The 15,401-nt window shown below is 37.8% G+C and overlaps 1 protein-coding gene across 1 annotated transcript; it reads right to left on the minus strand.

Annotated features, from left to right (window-relative positions):
- Positions 1 to 519: 519 nt before the first annotated feature.
- LOC143285770 (bax inhibitor 1-like) lies at positions 520 to 15,089 on the minus strand. The gene is made up of 9 exons (XM_076593190.1): positions 14,935 to 15,089; positions 12,865 to 12,973; positions 9,467 to 9,587; positions 8,986 to 9,034; positions 8,119 to 8,216; positions 6,297 to 6,376; positions 4,920 to 5,020; positions 3,257 to 3,326; positions 520 to 2,293 (listed from the first exon to the last, which is right to left on the minus strand). The coding sequence occupies exons 1-9, from the start codon at positions 14,991 to 14,993 to the stop codon at positions 2,267 to 2,269; spliced, it is 714 nt and encodes a 237-aa protein (XP_076449305.1). The 5' UTR covers positions 14,994 to 15,089; the 3' UTR covers positions 520 to 2,266.
- Between the last annotated feature and the right edge of the window lie 312 nt (positions 15,090 to 15,401).

A 15,401-nucleotide genomic window follows, 5' to 3' on the forward strand; every position in this document is an offset into this window, starting at 1 on the left:
GCAAAATGATGCAGATGACTGGGCAGCTTTCATATACTGATGATGAAGGTGGAGGACAATGCTGCTGCTACTGCTATGGACGTCTATTTTAGGTTTTGGACTATATGATACCCCAGCATAAACTAGGCCCGAGAAATAGACACTTGCAGTGTTGGTTATGAAATTTGAGCAACACACCCAAAGACGCATCCGTGAAGTGAAACTTAATACTGTCAGGATTTGTAACCTCCAGTTTGCTGAGGGGTACAGTAATTCTATACGAGTAATCAAAATGTGAATGCACCATACCTTATGCTGGAGTTGTAAAGCATGTGCGTGTGTGTGCATGCGTGCTTGCATGAGAGATGCACAGACAGAGAGAAAATACCTTTTACAAAAATGATACTTGCTCACTCACACAGCAGATTATCTGTACATTGTACAGAAAGAAAAGTTACTCCGCTTTGTTTCAATGTATTGAAATGTGTACTTTGTCATGCAGTTTACAAGCCCAATCATTTCAAATCAAAAGAAATAAAATTCAACATTTTCTAACTTTTTATTTCATGACCATTTAATCAAAGGTTTACATTGAATTGACAGAATATTCATGTTAGTTTAATTATAGTTCAGGCAAAGAAAAGCAGAAAAATATATATTGAACTATAATTCTGATGCAAAAAAAGGACTGGAAAAAAGCTGAAAACCCTTCAGTCTTCAATGATTTTGAACATAACTTTTACTTGTGAATATCAAATGCTTTCAGAAACAGTGTTACCATATCAGTCCTCATGCCTTTTTCCCCTTCTCTCTCTTTTTTTTTTTTTTTCCCTCTGATGTTCTGGTTTTCTAAATATCTTGGTCTTTCAAATCACTCAAAGCACTGCCTGCAAGATACGACACAAAGAGAAAGCTGTCTGTTATAAGATCACACTTAATCACATACACTTTAGAAAGCTGTCTGTTTTATGTTCACAATTAATCACATACGCTGTTCGTGAAACATCATGAACCACAAGAAACAAATCGCGTGCAGAATAATTTTCTCTCATGGAAACTGTGTGCTCTGTCAAAAAACGCACATGCCTCAGAGTGGGAAGTTTCACACTATGGAAAGATTCTTCACCTTGGTCAGTTCAAATCCAAACGTGCTTTCAATGTTACCAAAAAATAATCTTCTGGCACTTAAAAAAAGCTTATTGGCATTCCTGGCAACTGCAAACATTCAAATAACCCAAAAAGTGTTCCTTACTAAGTAAGAGACAAAATGAGTATGCAGCCGGGTAATATTTAATGAAAGCTTGAATAGTTCAGTTGTATTCTTGTTATATACATAGTTTATGAAATGTAGAAAAATAAAATAAAAAACCCAAACCTAAATAACTGCAGTCAACACATAAAAAGTTTGCTTTTTCTTGCCAAAAGCACTGCATATATACATCACTCATCACCAAAATCCTAAAAACAAAACCTTATCAAATGCTATCGTCACATAACCAAAAGTCTTTATTTTCTTGCCAAAAGCTCTGTATATTTTACATCATGCATCACTGATGCATAAACAGAAAAAAGCCGCATCTGTTTACAAAGGATCTGATAACATTACAGCATGTTTAGAATTTTAATGTTTCTGAGTAAGAGCCACACCATCTGTTGTAGCATTTTAGCAGTGTCAACAAAACAGGCCAGACATCTGAAAAAAACAAAACAACCCACCCAAAACAGAACAACAGAACCAAAACTAAAGCACTAACACTGCATACAACAGCTACAATATTTTCACAACCTATGTGACACACTGACATGACACAAAAAAGGCTGGTTTTCATGAACAATACTGAACATAATAACTGATATAGATAAGAAATAAACACAAGAATGAAAGTCACAAGCACAGAGGGGGAGAGAAAAAAAAGCTGTCAAACTAAGGGGAGAACACTCCATCACATGTTTTTTCCGGTAATTTGATAACAAAGCAGAAAATTTTTTTTCGTTAATCCACTGATGAATGTCAAGAGCAATATTTATTGTAAGGAAAAGAAAACAAAAGTTGACGGAATATTAAAAAAAACATCCCTCTCCACAACAAAAAAGAAGCAGAAAAAAACCGAGGGTCATTAATGTAAATTACAGTTCGAAAGAATATTTAACAGAAAAATAAATAACAAATAAAGTGAGAATAAAAAGAGAAAAAATATTATACACCAAAAACAAACAAAAAAACAAGAAAACCCAGAAAAGCTCTGCTTGTGACTTTGCAGGTGCCAGTGCTGAAGCTCCCTCCATCTTAGTCCTTCCTCTTCTTCTCGGTTTCCTGTGGCAGAAAAAAAATGCATTATCAAGAACTTCACTTTTATCTAGTTAACTGTCATGAGCACACAAATAATTCTACAAAGCATATCAACCCTTCTCATTCTTTGTTGTTTACCAAAGGGCCAAATTAATTTCATGACCCTGTTATTTCTTGACAAGCATGACCAAAAAAAACAACAAAAAAACCCAACAACAAAAAAACCACACCAACAACAACACTAACTGGATGACATCAGACTGATAAATCAATTCGGCTTGACAAGAACAAATTTTGTTTTTGCACTTGTCGCCTTCAATCATACACCAACAATCTATTTTACTAATCTTTTTTAATGTAAGAGAAAAAAGAAAAGACTTTTTTTTATGCCAGTACTAGCTTACTGGTAGATAATGGTATGACTAACATGCTTAAAGATTACCAAGAGGTTATACAAAGATTCATGGTTTGTTCATCTGTCCAAAGGTGAAAATGCCTACTGGGACAAAATCCACAAACTTGTGTTTCAAATATTTCTCCCATGAATTCTTTAAAACACTGAACTAGGCCATTATCACTTAATGACACAATGTATTAACCTGGTACACTGACAAAAGGTTCAAAATTCCAAAAAGCACCATGCTTTGATGACCCTGCAAGTTACTGAGGTACTTTATAAAAAAAAAATTTTTTAAAATTCTCCCGAGCATATACAGATCTGTAATACAGGACTCTGAGTGGAACATCATGACATGGCAGAAACTGACCTGCCGGCACCTATGATGAATTTCTTCTCCTTTTACCCAACATTATTCTTCAGCACACCTTGTGGCACTCAAACAATTGATCAAAACTGGAAAGTAATTAGCAAAATAATTCTTCACTTGTTAACAGTATGACTAAAATATGCTATCTTGTTGGGAATTCATACAAGACCACAAACAAATGAAAAGCAAACCTTTCATTTCACCCTCTTCACTCATTTACCTTGTTGGATAAAATGATCATCAGCTTGCGGAAGATGTTGATGAAATCCAGGAACAGATCAACAGAGTGCCTGAAATTATGGATTTTCATGAGTAAAAGATAAAAAAAAAAATTAACACAAAGATACCATAGACAATGGTTTTCTGTTTTTTGTTGCTGTTGTTGTTAAACCTTTTAAAACAAAATGCACATTTTAAAAAGTATGTTAAAATGAAGGTTATGAATATTATGACAGCAGACCAAATACCTTATGATATAATTTAGGGAACAATACTCCATATAGTTTGGTGAAAATATTTTGTGTAAGTTTCAACATTGCATATCTCAATGACCCCTCAGAACCATGACTGATGAAAACTCCAATGAAATAATACCTTCAAATAATAATGGTAATAAAAAGAGACAAAGCAATATGTGCTGCCTCTTTCCATATACACAGACTCATGAACAATGACATACTGGACAGCTATACATGACCAGATCACACTGATGACAAAACTGGGTCTGGAAAAAATTCATGAACACAGGAGATAACCCCCACCCACACACACACCACGGGTGTTCAGTGCTGGCACTTTAGTTGGCCCTGCGAAAGTTCGTGAACCCAGGAAGTAGGGCATGGATATAAATAAACGCGGCTGACAAACAGGCCGCGCCAGCGGCACTCGCTGTACGCTTGTTCGGCGGTAAATCTGCTTTGTTTTTTCGCGCATCATCTCCTCGGATGGATCGGAAATAACGACTAAAGAAGTGGTTTTCTAAAAAGAACACAAAATAAGCTTTCCATTGACTCCAAACACAATATGTTTTCTTACATAGCGGTTGTTGCGGCAACGGCTGAAACATAAATGAAGAAAGAGAAGAGAAGGATAAGCAGAAACATGATCGCAAAAATCGTTAAGTTTAAATCCCTCTCTAAGAAAACAGGCGTTTAGAACAGTAACATCGTAAATACACACAGAATATATAGCATGCCTGCATGCAGATCAGCTTACCTTTTGAGTTGTGCGATTTTTCTTGGCAGCACAACAAACGTTTAAATGAACACACTGTATAATGGTGAGTGCGAGCAGCAGGGGGATGGAGAGCGGGGTGAGTGTCTGTCGGCTTATGGCACTGCCTTACCCTTCATTCCACGAGAAAGACGAAGATTTTTAAGGTAAAAAAAAAAAAAAAAAAAAATGAAACGATGATGTTGATAAAATAATGAAATTGTGTAAATCAAATCAAACTGCACTCCAATAATACAAGCAGGAATAGCAATAATTCAACTTTCTGTAATCGCTGCAGGAAATGTGTGGATGCTGTGAAAAGGTGGGAAAAGCGGGGCAGGGGCCGCGGGGCCGAGTGAAACAAAGAAGGCAGTGTCCCAGTTTGGCGCGCGGGGCCAGAAATACCGCGGCGAATGTGCCGGTCAGTACAGAGTGCGGTGGGAAAGTCTGGCATTAAAAAATTTTTGACCTAAGACGCTAGACGCTGCTCGGCTAACTAAAGAGCCGGATTTTGTGCTCGGCTGAGCAGCCGTGACACACAAACACACTTTGATGGACAGATGTCAAACTGAAAAACATCTCCACAAGTGAACCATCTTGCTTCACATAAAAAATAAAAAAATTTTTTAACATATATAAATATATCAAAAACACTTTGCAGACAAGTTTACCAGATGTAGTCGTCATCGCCAAGGCGTCTCTTCTCCACGATGAGCTGGGTGTCATACAGCACAAAGGCACAGAAGACGAAGAGACCAAGGTACATGCTGACCTGCAACAAGCCACAGTATGTTCACTTGTCAGCTCTTTTAAGCGAAATTTATTTATACTTATGGTCAGAGCAGTGACTACAAGGACTGCATGTCAAATAAACTTTTCAATGCTAGGTCACTGCTGCATGCCCAGCAACACTGATAAACAGTATCACTTCACATTTTATGACTGTCAGTGACATATTGATCAACATGATTGCTTTAAAAAAACATAATAAATTTTTAATATATGTGATTAAATAGAAAAAATAAGAAAAAAAAATCTCAGATTCTCTTCAAAGATGGGTCCTTGAAAGAATTCAGATGCATGAAATTTAATTTGGATATCATTTTATAAATTCTATATTTTCTTTTTTGTTATCCAATACTGAGAAAATCAAAATAGGAACAGTAACGCCTAAAACAATCAATGTGCATATTACATAGGGAGAAAGAGGAAAAAAAAGTGGACAAATGTCATGTAAATATAGAACTAATATTTTTGCTACTGGTGGATGAACTTGATTTGATATGGGGGTTACACAAGTACAACATAAGTATTGCCACATACGAGTCTTGATTCATCAGAAAGTCACAGCCTCCAACAATCAGTTTACAGCTGAAAGGAAGTAACAAAACTTAACTGGTGATTACACTGGGTACTTCATTAAAATTCTTTTCTTCTGCAGACTGCAAGACTTTTCTTGGCTCTGCACAAAAATAATCATGTTTTCTTCTGAGAACTACAAGACTTTTTTCGACTCTCTACGTAACAATAATTCATTGCAATGTTTCTTCTGCAGACATGAAGTAATCTCTTGACTCTCTACAGAAAGATACATGTAATTGATTGAAAGGTTTTCTTCTGCAGACTGCAAGACTTTTCTCAACTCTGCACAAAAAGAATTTATTGAAACACTTTCTTCAGCAGACAACTACTACTACAAGACTTTTTTCATCTCTCTTCCACCTAAAAAGATTCCTAAGTCATTTTGATGGGTAACTGTTGCTTTGCACACTAAGATATAATACTCCCAATGCTGGCTTTCATGACACACACCATGTTGTCTTCATGTTCTTTAAAAAAAAAAAAAAAAAAAGGCAAAAAGAGTAGCAGTAAAGTGTTTTGTCTATAAAAAGGAAAAATCTTGTTTTCCATTTGACCTCAGTACACTTGCTAATAAAGACATAATCTGTTTTGTTCTGTTCTGTTCTGACTGGTTATGTTCTGGGTATTAGTCTTTGGAAGTGAACTGATTCACCCTAACAAACAATGATCTAAAAAATACCACTTACATTGAAGAGCAAACGGGATCCAAAGAAGAGGTTGGCCAAGGACAGGACCATCAGCCATGACAATGTGGACATCAGAAGACCTGACACACAGACACCGCAAAGTTAACATAAGCACAACCTCTCCCTTTGAACAAAAATTTTGTGTGCAATTTTATAAACATGTAATATCTATTGCTTCCCTTTAACCACATCAAAATACATCAAGTGATCAACATCTGATCATCATTCAATCATCAACATCCAATCATCATTTAACCATGTTCATTCACCTCTTCCCCTCCTTTTGTTCTACATGGATCCAAAGATTAATAGGATTCACAAGGCAAGTAGCACTGTCAGACACGATGGGGGGAGCAGGCAGTGGCATCAAGGCCAGATTCACCTTCAGAATGCTAATTAATGTGTGGAGATCCACCAAGTAGAGCACTAACACCAAGCTGAGAATGTACCAGAGTTGTTTACTTTCCACACTGCTCTATTACTCAGAATGCTGGAGGATGACAGAGTGATCTAATGAAGTTGTCAACCTTCCACACAAGAAACCCCTGAAGAATCCTGCAAATCTTCTGGCCCAATATCATCTCTAATCAACTTGCCCAGTACAATCAAGAGACATGGAAATCATCATCATGAGAAGGCAGTGGGATTGGATTGAGCACATCATACAAAGAGAGTGAGGTAACATCACCCAGACAACCATTCGGACTGGCTTCAGTGGACAGACGCAAGAGATGATGGCCAAAAAGCACCTGGTGCAGAACAGTCTAAGGAGAACTCAAGACCATGAAGCACACCTAGAATACCACTGAGACTGGCCTAAAACAGACAAGAGTGGCAGATCTTTGTTGCTGCCCTACATGCCAGAGAATGGTCTGTTGATATCCCTTTCCTGTGAATATACAATTTGATTCAGCTTTCCAATTAGCTGTCCCCCTGATACGTGGAGGTAGTAGATTTCTTTCCAGCAGAACACAGCAGTCCAGGCATAAAAACAGCAAAATCAAAATGCTCTCTGAAGTGGAGCATATCACATTCAAAATGTTTTCAATAAACAGCGATCAAATCTGATATTTGACAACGATGATTATGAAATCCAGCCGACTGCACATAGCAATATCAGGACTTCCCAACTACACAAATGTAAAGATTCAGCTGTATCAAACACAACACTGTCACATCTATCAAGAAAAATTCATAAAGAAAAACCTACAAAACACAATTCAAAACATATTACCTCAAACCATTAAGCTCCTTAAGGCAAATAAGATTAGTCTGTGCTGAGGACATCAACCCTACTGCTAAATTTATGATTCAAAGATTACAAAAAATCATTAAAAAAAACACCTATTTCCAAGCCAAAAAAAACAAACATAAAAAGGCCATATAGGCAAATAACAGTGCAGAATGCCCATCCAAGTGTTTACAATCTCTCTACCTAATCAGCAAAGCAAAAGAGCACTGACTGTACATCACACACTGCAGAAAAGAGAAAAAAAAAGTGTCAAGGCTTGCTGGAAAAAAATGAAAGGGGAATGGACTGAGAAGGCAGAAAAAGCAGACAATAATGAAGGACAAAAAAGACGACGACAACAACAACAACAAAAAAAAAAGGCTGAATAAACAGAGCCATTAAAAAGAGGAAATATATAGTACAGATTTTCCAGAAGGTAGGGTTGATATTTACACTTAAAGACCCCCAAGCATCCCACAGGAGATTTCCCAAATCATATAATATGCAACAGACCAAGCATTAGTGTGAATAATTTTTTTTCTTAAATAACAATAAAGAAAAAAAAAAAAGGCAAGACATGAGGCCATGTACCTCCCATGTAGAGGAAGGTGCGGTTCGTGTTGAAAAGGGCTGCAATGGTGAAGCTGATGAAGATCACCGAGGTGGCCAGCAGAGCAGTGGGGATGATGCTGAAACAAGGTCATGTGCACACTAGAAGACAACAACTTTGAACACCTTTTTTTTCTTCTTCTTTTTTTATTTTAAAAATAATATGCACTTAGTTATATTACTGAACATAAAATATGTCCATGTTGTCACTTGAACGCAGTATTCAATAGCATTGAAGACTTTCTTTTTTCAGACAAACATTTATCATTGTATTACTAAACATGTGTATCAGTTCGTTATGACAATAGCACTGAAGAACTTTTACAAAGGAAATTTTACTATAATACATTCTACCTTTTTCAAATATCAGCAAGTCACTACTTAGACTTGTGATAGTCTAGCCTTACCATAGCTATTCAGATTTAATTAAGACGATAACAAAAGCACTGTTTCTGTGTATCAAACTAGCAAAAATATTAGTTTGAACTCGTACCACTGAAGAATTACGGGCAGATTTTTTTGTTTTTCAAAAATCTTTCTTTAGGATTGTGTGGATCAAATAACTCATAAATACTATATCACTGTCATCATTATTTATGAGGGACACAACAGCGGAGTTGTAAGAGTGCTGGATTTTCATACCCTGGATCCTGGGTTCAAATCCCAGCTTGCTTTGGTGGATTATGGGAGACAGCACTCTTCTGAATGGACAAAACCTTTACCTCTTACTGTTATGTGCAGGTATGTTTTTGTGTTTATGTTTTGTGTTTTTACATGCTTGCAAGGACATTTTCCTATTTAAGAAGACACAATAAAGTTTGAAGTCTGATTTCCATTTGGCATTCTTACCTGGGGTCAACATAGATGGCCATCCTCAGGCACGGGCCCAGGGACACACCTAAAACAGATTGCAGACATTGTATCATCGGTTTCACTCACACATTAATAAGTCCAACCTCACCAACATGCAACAAATGGAACACCCGATGTGACCTAAGGAATATTACTCGATATGCTTTTAATCACCAGGTAAGCACCTGTACCTTAATGCGTCATATACATTTAAATTCATATTGATATTCAAGTTTTCATTCTGCCACATAATCCTTGTCATGTAAAATGTAATGTATCATATGATTATTCTTCCTCATCCTCTCTCAAGGTGACCAGTGTCAAGTTACAAAGTCACAGCAAGTTTCTGCGTTAACAAAAATTCTCTACAGGGACATGATTTATAAATCTTCAACAAATAACACAGCAATAAAGTCATTCCACAGTAACTAAATAATCAATCGAGAACAACAACAACAAAAAAAGAGTATGGAGATACCTGAGCAGAAGGTGAAGCCAAGGAAGATGCCCATGCGCATGTTGAAGTTTTCCTTGCAATGGCGAGTGGAGTTCAGCCACAGCATTAACCCCACACTGATGAGGGCCGTCAGAAAACCTGCCTGTAGTGACCATGAACATCTCAATGAACATGTGACAGTGATAGTGCCTTACCAAATCTGATTAACAACTTAATCATTAATTACCATCCACTAATCAGTCATACTGCCTACAGTCAAAATGAACATCTCCATAAACCAGTGACATAGACTGATAGAGCCTTGCCAAAACTGAATAATTATCACCCACTAACCAATTATTCAATGAAAATTAACAATATATGTACATCCTGAAAACAAGCTATTTGCAATACCTTAAAATAGGCCATGATATTGCTGCTGTTGTCATCGCTTCCATGAATCCTTTAATCATTTATACAGGGGTGCAAGCAGAGACACTTGCTCAAGCCTGAAATTTTTTTTCTGCCCAGACCGAAACCTGAAAAAAAATTTCTGCCCCGACTGAAGCCTGAAATTTTTTTTCTGCACAGACCTAAGCCTGAAAATACTGTGCGAGCTCAACAAAACAGCATCAAGCCTAAACACAATTACCGTACTATTACATTTTCTAAAGACTGTTATTTGGGGGAGAATAATGGTGAAATCTGGGAAAATCAAAAAGCAGACAAAAAAGGAGGAATTTTAAACTATAAACACTAAAACATAATTTCAAAGAACAAGATCTGGCACCCATACTGAACATTTTCACAGTTTCACAGGATGGACCTTTAGTTTGATGACTGAAGTATCCAGCATAGCAAAAGATCTAATAATAATAATAAAAATTAAAAAAAGCACAATGCATCAGAGTAAACAAAAGTCATTTACAGTTTTATTCAAAGCAAAAAACAAACCACATTATTTTTATCATGAAAACAAACTATATAATACAATTCTTACTGTACAGAAAAAAATATGCAAGTATTACTCTCAACTGTTCATAAGCATCACTTCTTGCAAAGCTGGAGCTATTGAAGAAAGAAAGTACCTGAAGGAATGTGTGTTGCACAGGGCACCAGTGTGTGTGTGTGTGGTGTGTGTGTGCATGTCACTGTGTGTGTGTGCGTGCATGTGTGCGTGCGTGAACTGTTTTCAATACAAGCCTCTGAGTGTGTGTATGTGTGTGTGTATGCGTGCGTACGTGTGTTTGTGTGTGTGTGTACACCTGTACAAGGGTGTGGATGGTGTGTGTGTGTGTGTGTGTGTGTGTGTGTGTGTGTGCGCGTATGCACATGTGCGTGTACTGTACGTGTACATGTGTCTGTGTATGTATGTGAGCAATGGTAAAAGGTCAGTGTGTCGATCTGTGTATCATTATGTGTGGTGCCTGTCAGTTTGTGTGTGCGTGTGTGTGTATGTGCGCGCACGCGTGTATGTGTGTGTGTATGCCCATGTAAGTGTGTGGATGGTGTGTGTGTGTGTGCACACGCGCGTGTTCATGTTTGCGCGCGTCTGTGTGTATATGTAAGCACTAATAAAATGTGTGAGCACATCTATGCATTTGTATGTATGTCTGTGTATGTGTGGTGTAATCGCAGCAATTGCCCAAAAAGTACTGACGTCAAATGCTACAGAAAGTTTATCTTCAGTGACAAATTCTTCAGTGATGAATACGTGCGGCACTTCTTGGCATTAGCTCTGTGTGTGTGCGTGTGTTAGGTTTCACGGTCAACAAATTGCAGTTTTTCTTTACTCGGCCATAGTTCTGTAGTCTGGGGGCTTGAATCGTAGAAACTATGGAGGAATTGTAGTATCTGGCAGACCTGTCAGAACATGCAGTGCTTTGAACATAAGTAATTATTTTATGCAAGTGATGCAAATGAACCTTTTGTACTTCGGCTATAATTCCCAGATCTAAATAACATACACTAAAACTGCAGCCATGAAGGATATTGCCACATCCTTGTTGACATAATTTCAGAAGCATACCCAAAGTCAATTTCTACAAAGTTTTCTGTCACAATTGCTACAAAGTGATTGTTGTGAAAAGTGACAATGTTTGCAGAGAGGGTCGAGGCAGAGATGGTGATGGTGATCGCGTGTGCGCATGTGTGCATTCGTGTGTGTGTGCATGCGCCCGCGCATGCGAGCGGTTAGGTGTGTGAATATGTGCGAGCGTGCGTGTGTGTGTGATACAATGGCAGTAGCATCGCATCAGCCGTTGTCAGCATCATCACATTTAAATTTCATACTCCCCACCCCCACTTTTTTTTCTTTCTGGATTTGCACAAATCTCAGGATTGAAAGGCACCCAGGGCTTTTCAAAAGGTGTTGCCAATAAAATGATCACAAAACAACCGGTCACGGTTAAGTATGTGTAATTAAACCTGTTTTTCTTTTTTTCACATGTGTGTGTTTGTGTGTGGGTGAGTGGGTGTGTGTGTGGGTGAGTGGGTGTGTGCTTGTGTGTCTGCGTGGCACGTGCCACTGTGGGAGTGTTTTTTTTTCTTCTTTATTTTTCAGGCACGTGGAGCGCGGTATCAGGTGCAACCATGAGTGATAAATTTCCCCGATAAAGGAAGGGCTGCAGGCCTGGAACTCAGTATTCTTGTAATCTTTTGTCAAAAAGACTTTATTAATATTCTGCTGTCACAAAATGTGTTTGGTGAACGCACTTTTCATCGCTTAATCGCCAGAGATCAAGGCAATGCATTTATCTCCCATGTTTTCAAGACATCGATGCACAGACAAGTAAACCACACACTAGTTTGACAAATCTGAATTTGAGTTCTCTAACATTTCTTTTTAGTTCAAGTTTCGTCACATACAAAATTAGATCACTGAGCATACACATGGCAGAGAAATCAGAGAAAGAGACCAGGCTACACAAATTCATGCATGCCAGAAACTACCACAACAAAATTTCTCCATGCAAGAAACTACCAAAACAAAATTTCTCCATGCCGGAAACTACCTAAAGTCAAAACGTTCTGTGCAGGATTTCAGGCATATGCCGGACGACTTGCACCCCTATTAATAGATGTTACTATATATATACATACATATCCAATTCTACATAATGATTATTGGTACATTTCATATCTATTAAGGTAATTCATTATTTGCATAATTCAAAACTATCAAATTTATTAATCATTCAAAAAGAATAAACAAAATGATGTATCAGATACACTAAATATAAGTTGTGTAAGTGAGTACATTTATTCATGTGCAAGACAACAAGGGACTTTGTGTATACATGCATGAGCATGTGTGTACTGGCATATGTATGTTATGTGCACGTGCCTATTGTATGCATGCAAGCGAGTGAAATGAAATATGAGAGATTATACAGGTGTCTCATGCATGCATGTCATGGTAAATGGGTGCACATGACTACCTGCATAATGCTGCCAATGAGAGTCAGGTAGCCACCAGCGGCAGCTGCCAACATCCCCGTACCCAGACAAGCATACACATTCTTCAGGTGCTGCTGCACTGGGCGCTCCCTGCAAGGTGAAATAAAATCACATTTGAATCAGTTGGTTTTAACATCATTTTCCAAAGTATTTAAATATCCAACCCATCTTCATTTTGACTTGCTCTTGTATTATTTCAAACTCATCAAACTTATAATGTTAAAATGAAGAATATGCAGTTCATCTATGTTTGCTTTTAGTTTTTTGTTCTATTCTAGCAGCAGAAAAACATGTAGTAAAATTAATGAGACCTGTACTGCTGTAGAAAATTATCTCTCCCGCTCTCTCTCTCCCGGTACTGTTCAGAAATCAAGATCTATAACACTGATATCTGTAAAACCTGAGCCTGGTTGACACTTCAAATGGTTGACACTTCTAAGCATGTGCAACTTTACGATGTTTCCTTTTATTGGGAAAAAGGCATACACATTTAAATAATGAACAGTTGTGTGGTTGACATCAGTGGCATGGCGATTTATGGTGCCAGGTGTCTGCCGCAACTTTCCTTGAATGCCTCGGGTGATGCAGTGTCAGTGCATATGTTCAGCAACTGGTTCAAATCCTGTAGGGTGCAAGGAAAAAATGAGTTTTGAGAGGTCTGCTGATGACAGAGACACTGGGCACCTTAAGGCTTTCAGTTGCACTGACAGGGTTTTGTCAACATAAACATGGCAATGGCTGATACTGTGTAACATAACAAGCTTTTTGTCTATGTTTTCAGTGTATTCAATTCCAGTGTTCAACATAGCTGCTAGTCTCTACAGTCTGGTGTTATTGTATCATAACACTGAAACATATCTTGTCTCTCCCTTCTGGAGCTACTCCAGCAAATTCACATATTTCTTATTCATTGATGGAATATTATATAAAAATAAATAAACAAAAAAGTAAATTAGCAGGAATTGATCCAGTAGCAATAGGCAAGATTTGCTTGAGAATTATGATACAAGAACACCATGCTGATGAAGCATACTGTTTGAATGAAGAATGTATCATTCCACAGTGGGAAAGGGTACCACTCTAGATTAGCCCATGACCTTTTTGCTGACTTAAAATGATTCAATAAGAGATGAAGGCATATGTAGCTGCCAAAGGAAAAATGAAAAGTTTCAGTTTTACAGAGCATTGTGTCATATGCATTCTAGCTATTTATGAAATTAAGACTTCCAGAAATAGTGCATTAACTATAAGATCATAACCATTATTGGTAAACAGACCTCCAGTAAAATGTTTCATCTGCTCAAATGATCCTCCTAGAGTTTATTGTTCTTATCGGATTTTCACCCCTAAAGCTCAACATTACAAGGTGTCAGAGGATGCGGACAGATCCATACATATACACTGCACATCTGCTGGAAAAAGAAAGACCTTTTCATTTGCATTATCCAACACACTGATCAAGCAGTGAGAGCTTTAAAAAAAAAAAAATCTAGATACACAAAAACATCACTATTATTATTGTGCCTGACCTTGATGTATAACCAGTGATAATGTAATATATAACGAATAGAACTTCAACTTTGCGTTCTTTGTCATAATGCTGAGGACTGATAAGCCATATATCTCAAAGCTTTCTGCTTATCACAGGCACTGTTCCATACTGCATCCAACCGGATATGAAATATAATTTCTGTTAATAGTAACATGTTCGGCAACAAATTATGTTCCTTGTTCATCTGTTTGAAATACACAACGTGGTATTTTGTGAATCACTAACTATTTCCGATGCGTTCATTTTCAGTGACTACAGCGGAAGGAGATTAAATCTTCCTGAAACTAGATGTTCTCTCTTCAACAACGTCGTCATCCGTTATTTTTGGTTTGTTGTGGTCTGCTGGATCGAGTCAACATCGTTGTTTAACGTAAACCATGCCCCATTTCAGTGTATTTCTCAAGTCTCCGAAGACGCACTTTTCCATGATCGGGGACAAACTGTTCACATAAATGTTTTTCAACGAAAAGGACTGTTTTATCATGCAGAGTCTACTCACAAATTGTCAAATTTGAAGACAGTTGACCAAGACGGAGAGGATGCGTTTCTAGTCGCCATGTTGATTAGCTCTTCACGTGACAGGAAATGATGGCAATCCGACGTAGATGTCGTATCAGACGATCCTCACAACGAATCCACGAGAGCCACGACGCAAAAGAAAAGAAAAAAACAAGACTGGTTCCCTTGTTTCGCAGTGACCAAAAATAGAACGGAATCATTATTTTCCAGTCGATGAAGGAATGAAACCTCCAATTCCAAACAACAGGAAAAATCATAGTATGCTGTTAAAAAAGCCTATGTGCCTACGTGCAGATTTGCATACTTGCCTCCCGAACTTTGTGCGGTATCTGGTCGTTTCGCCCCCGTGTCAGTTCGCCCCCAACTAGTTCGCTCCATTGCCAGTTCCCCCCGTTGCCATCTTTTCGCCCTTAGTTGCCTGATATGATGATCAGCAAAGAGTGACTT

This window comes from Babylonia areolata, chromosome 1 (genome assembly GCF_041734735.1).
Source record: "Babylonia areolata isolate BAREFJ2019XMU chromosome 1, ASM4173473v1, whole genome shotgun sequence".
NCBI lineage: Eukaryota > Metazoa > Mollusca > Gastropoda > Neogastropoda > Buccinidae > Babylonia > Babylonia areolata.

Bases quoted from the DNA above. Each gene is read 5' to 3' on its own strand.
- LOC143285770 (XM_076593190.1), bottom strand. From the start codon at position 14,993: ATGGCGACTAGAAACGCATCCTCTCCGTCTTGGTCAACTGTCTTCAAA. The intron at 12,974-14,934 runs GTGAGTAGACTC...TTCACCTTGCAG, and splicing joins GTCTTCAAATTTGACAATTT to GGAGCGCCCAGTGCAGCAGC. The intron at 6,377-8,118 runs GTACATGGCCTC...TCTGTGTGTCAG, and splicing joins CACCTTCCTCTACATGGGAG to GTCTTCTGATGTCCACATTG.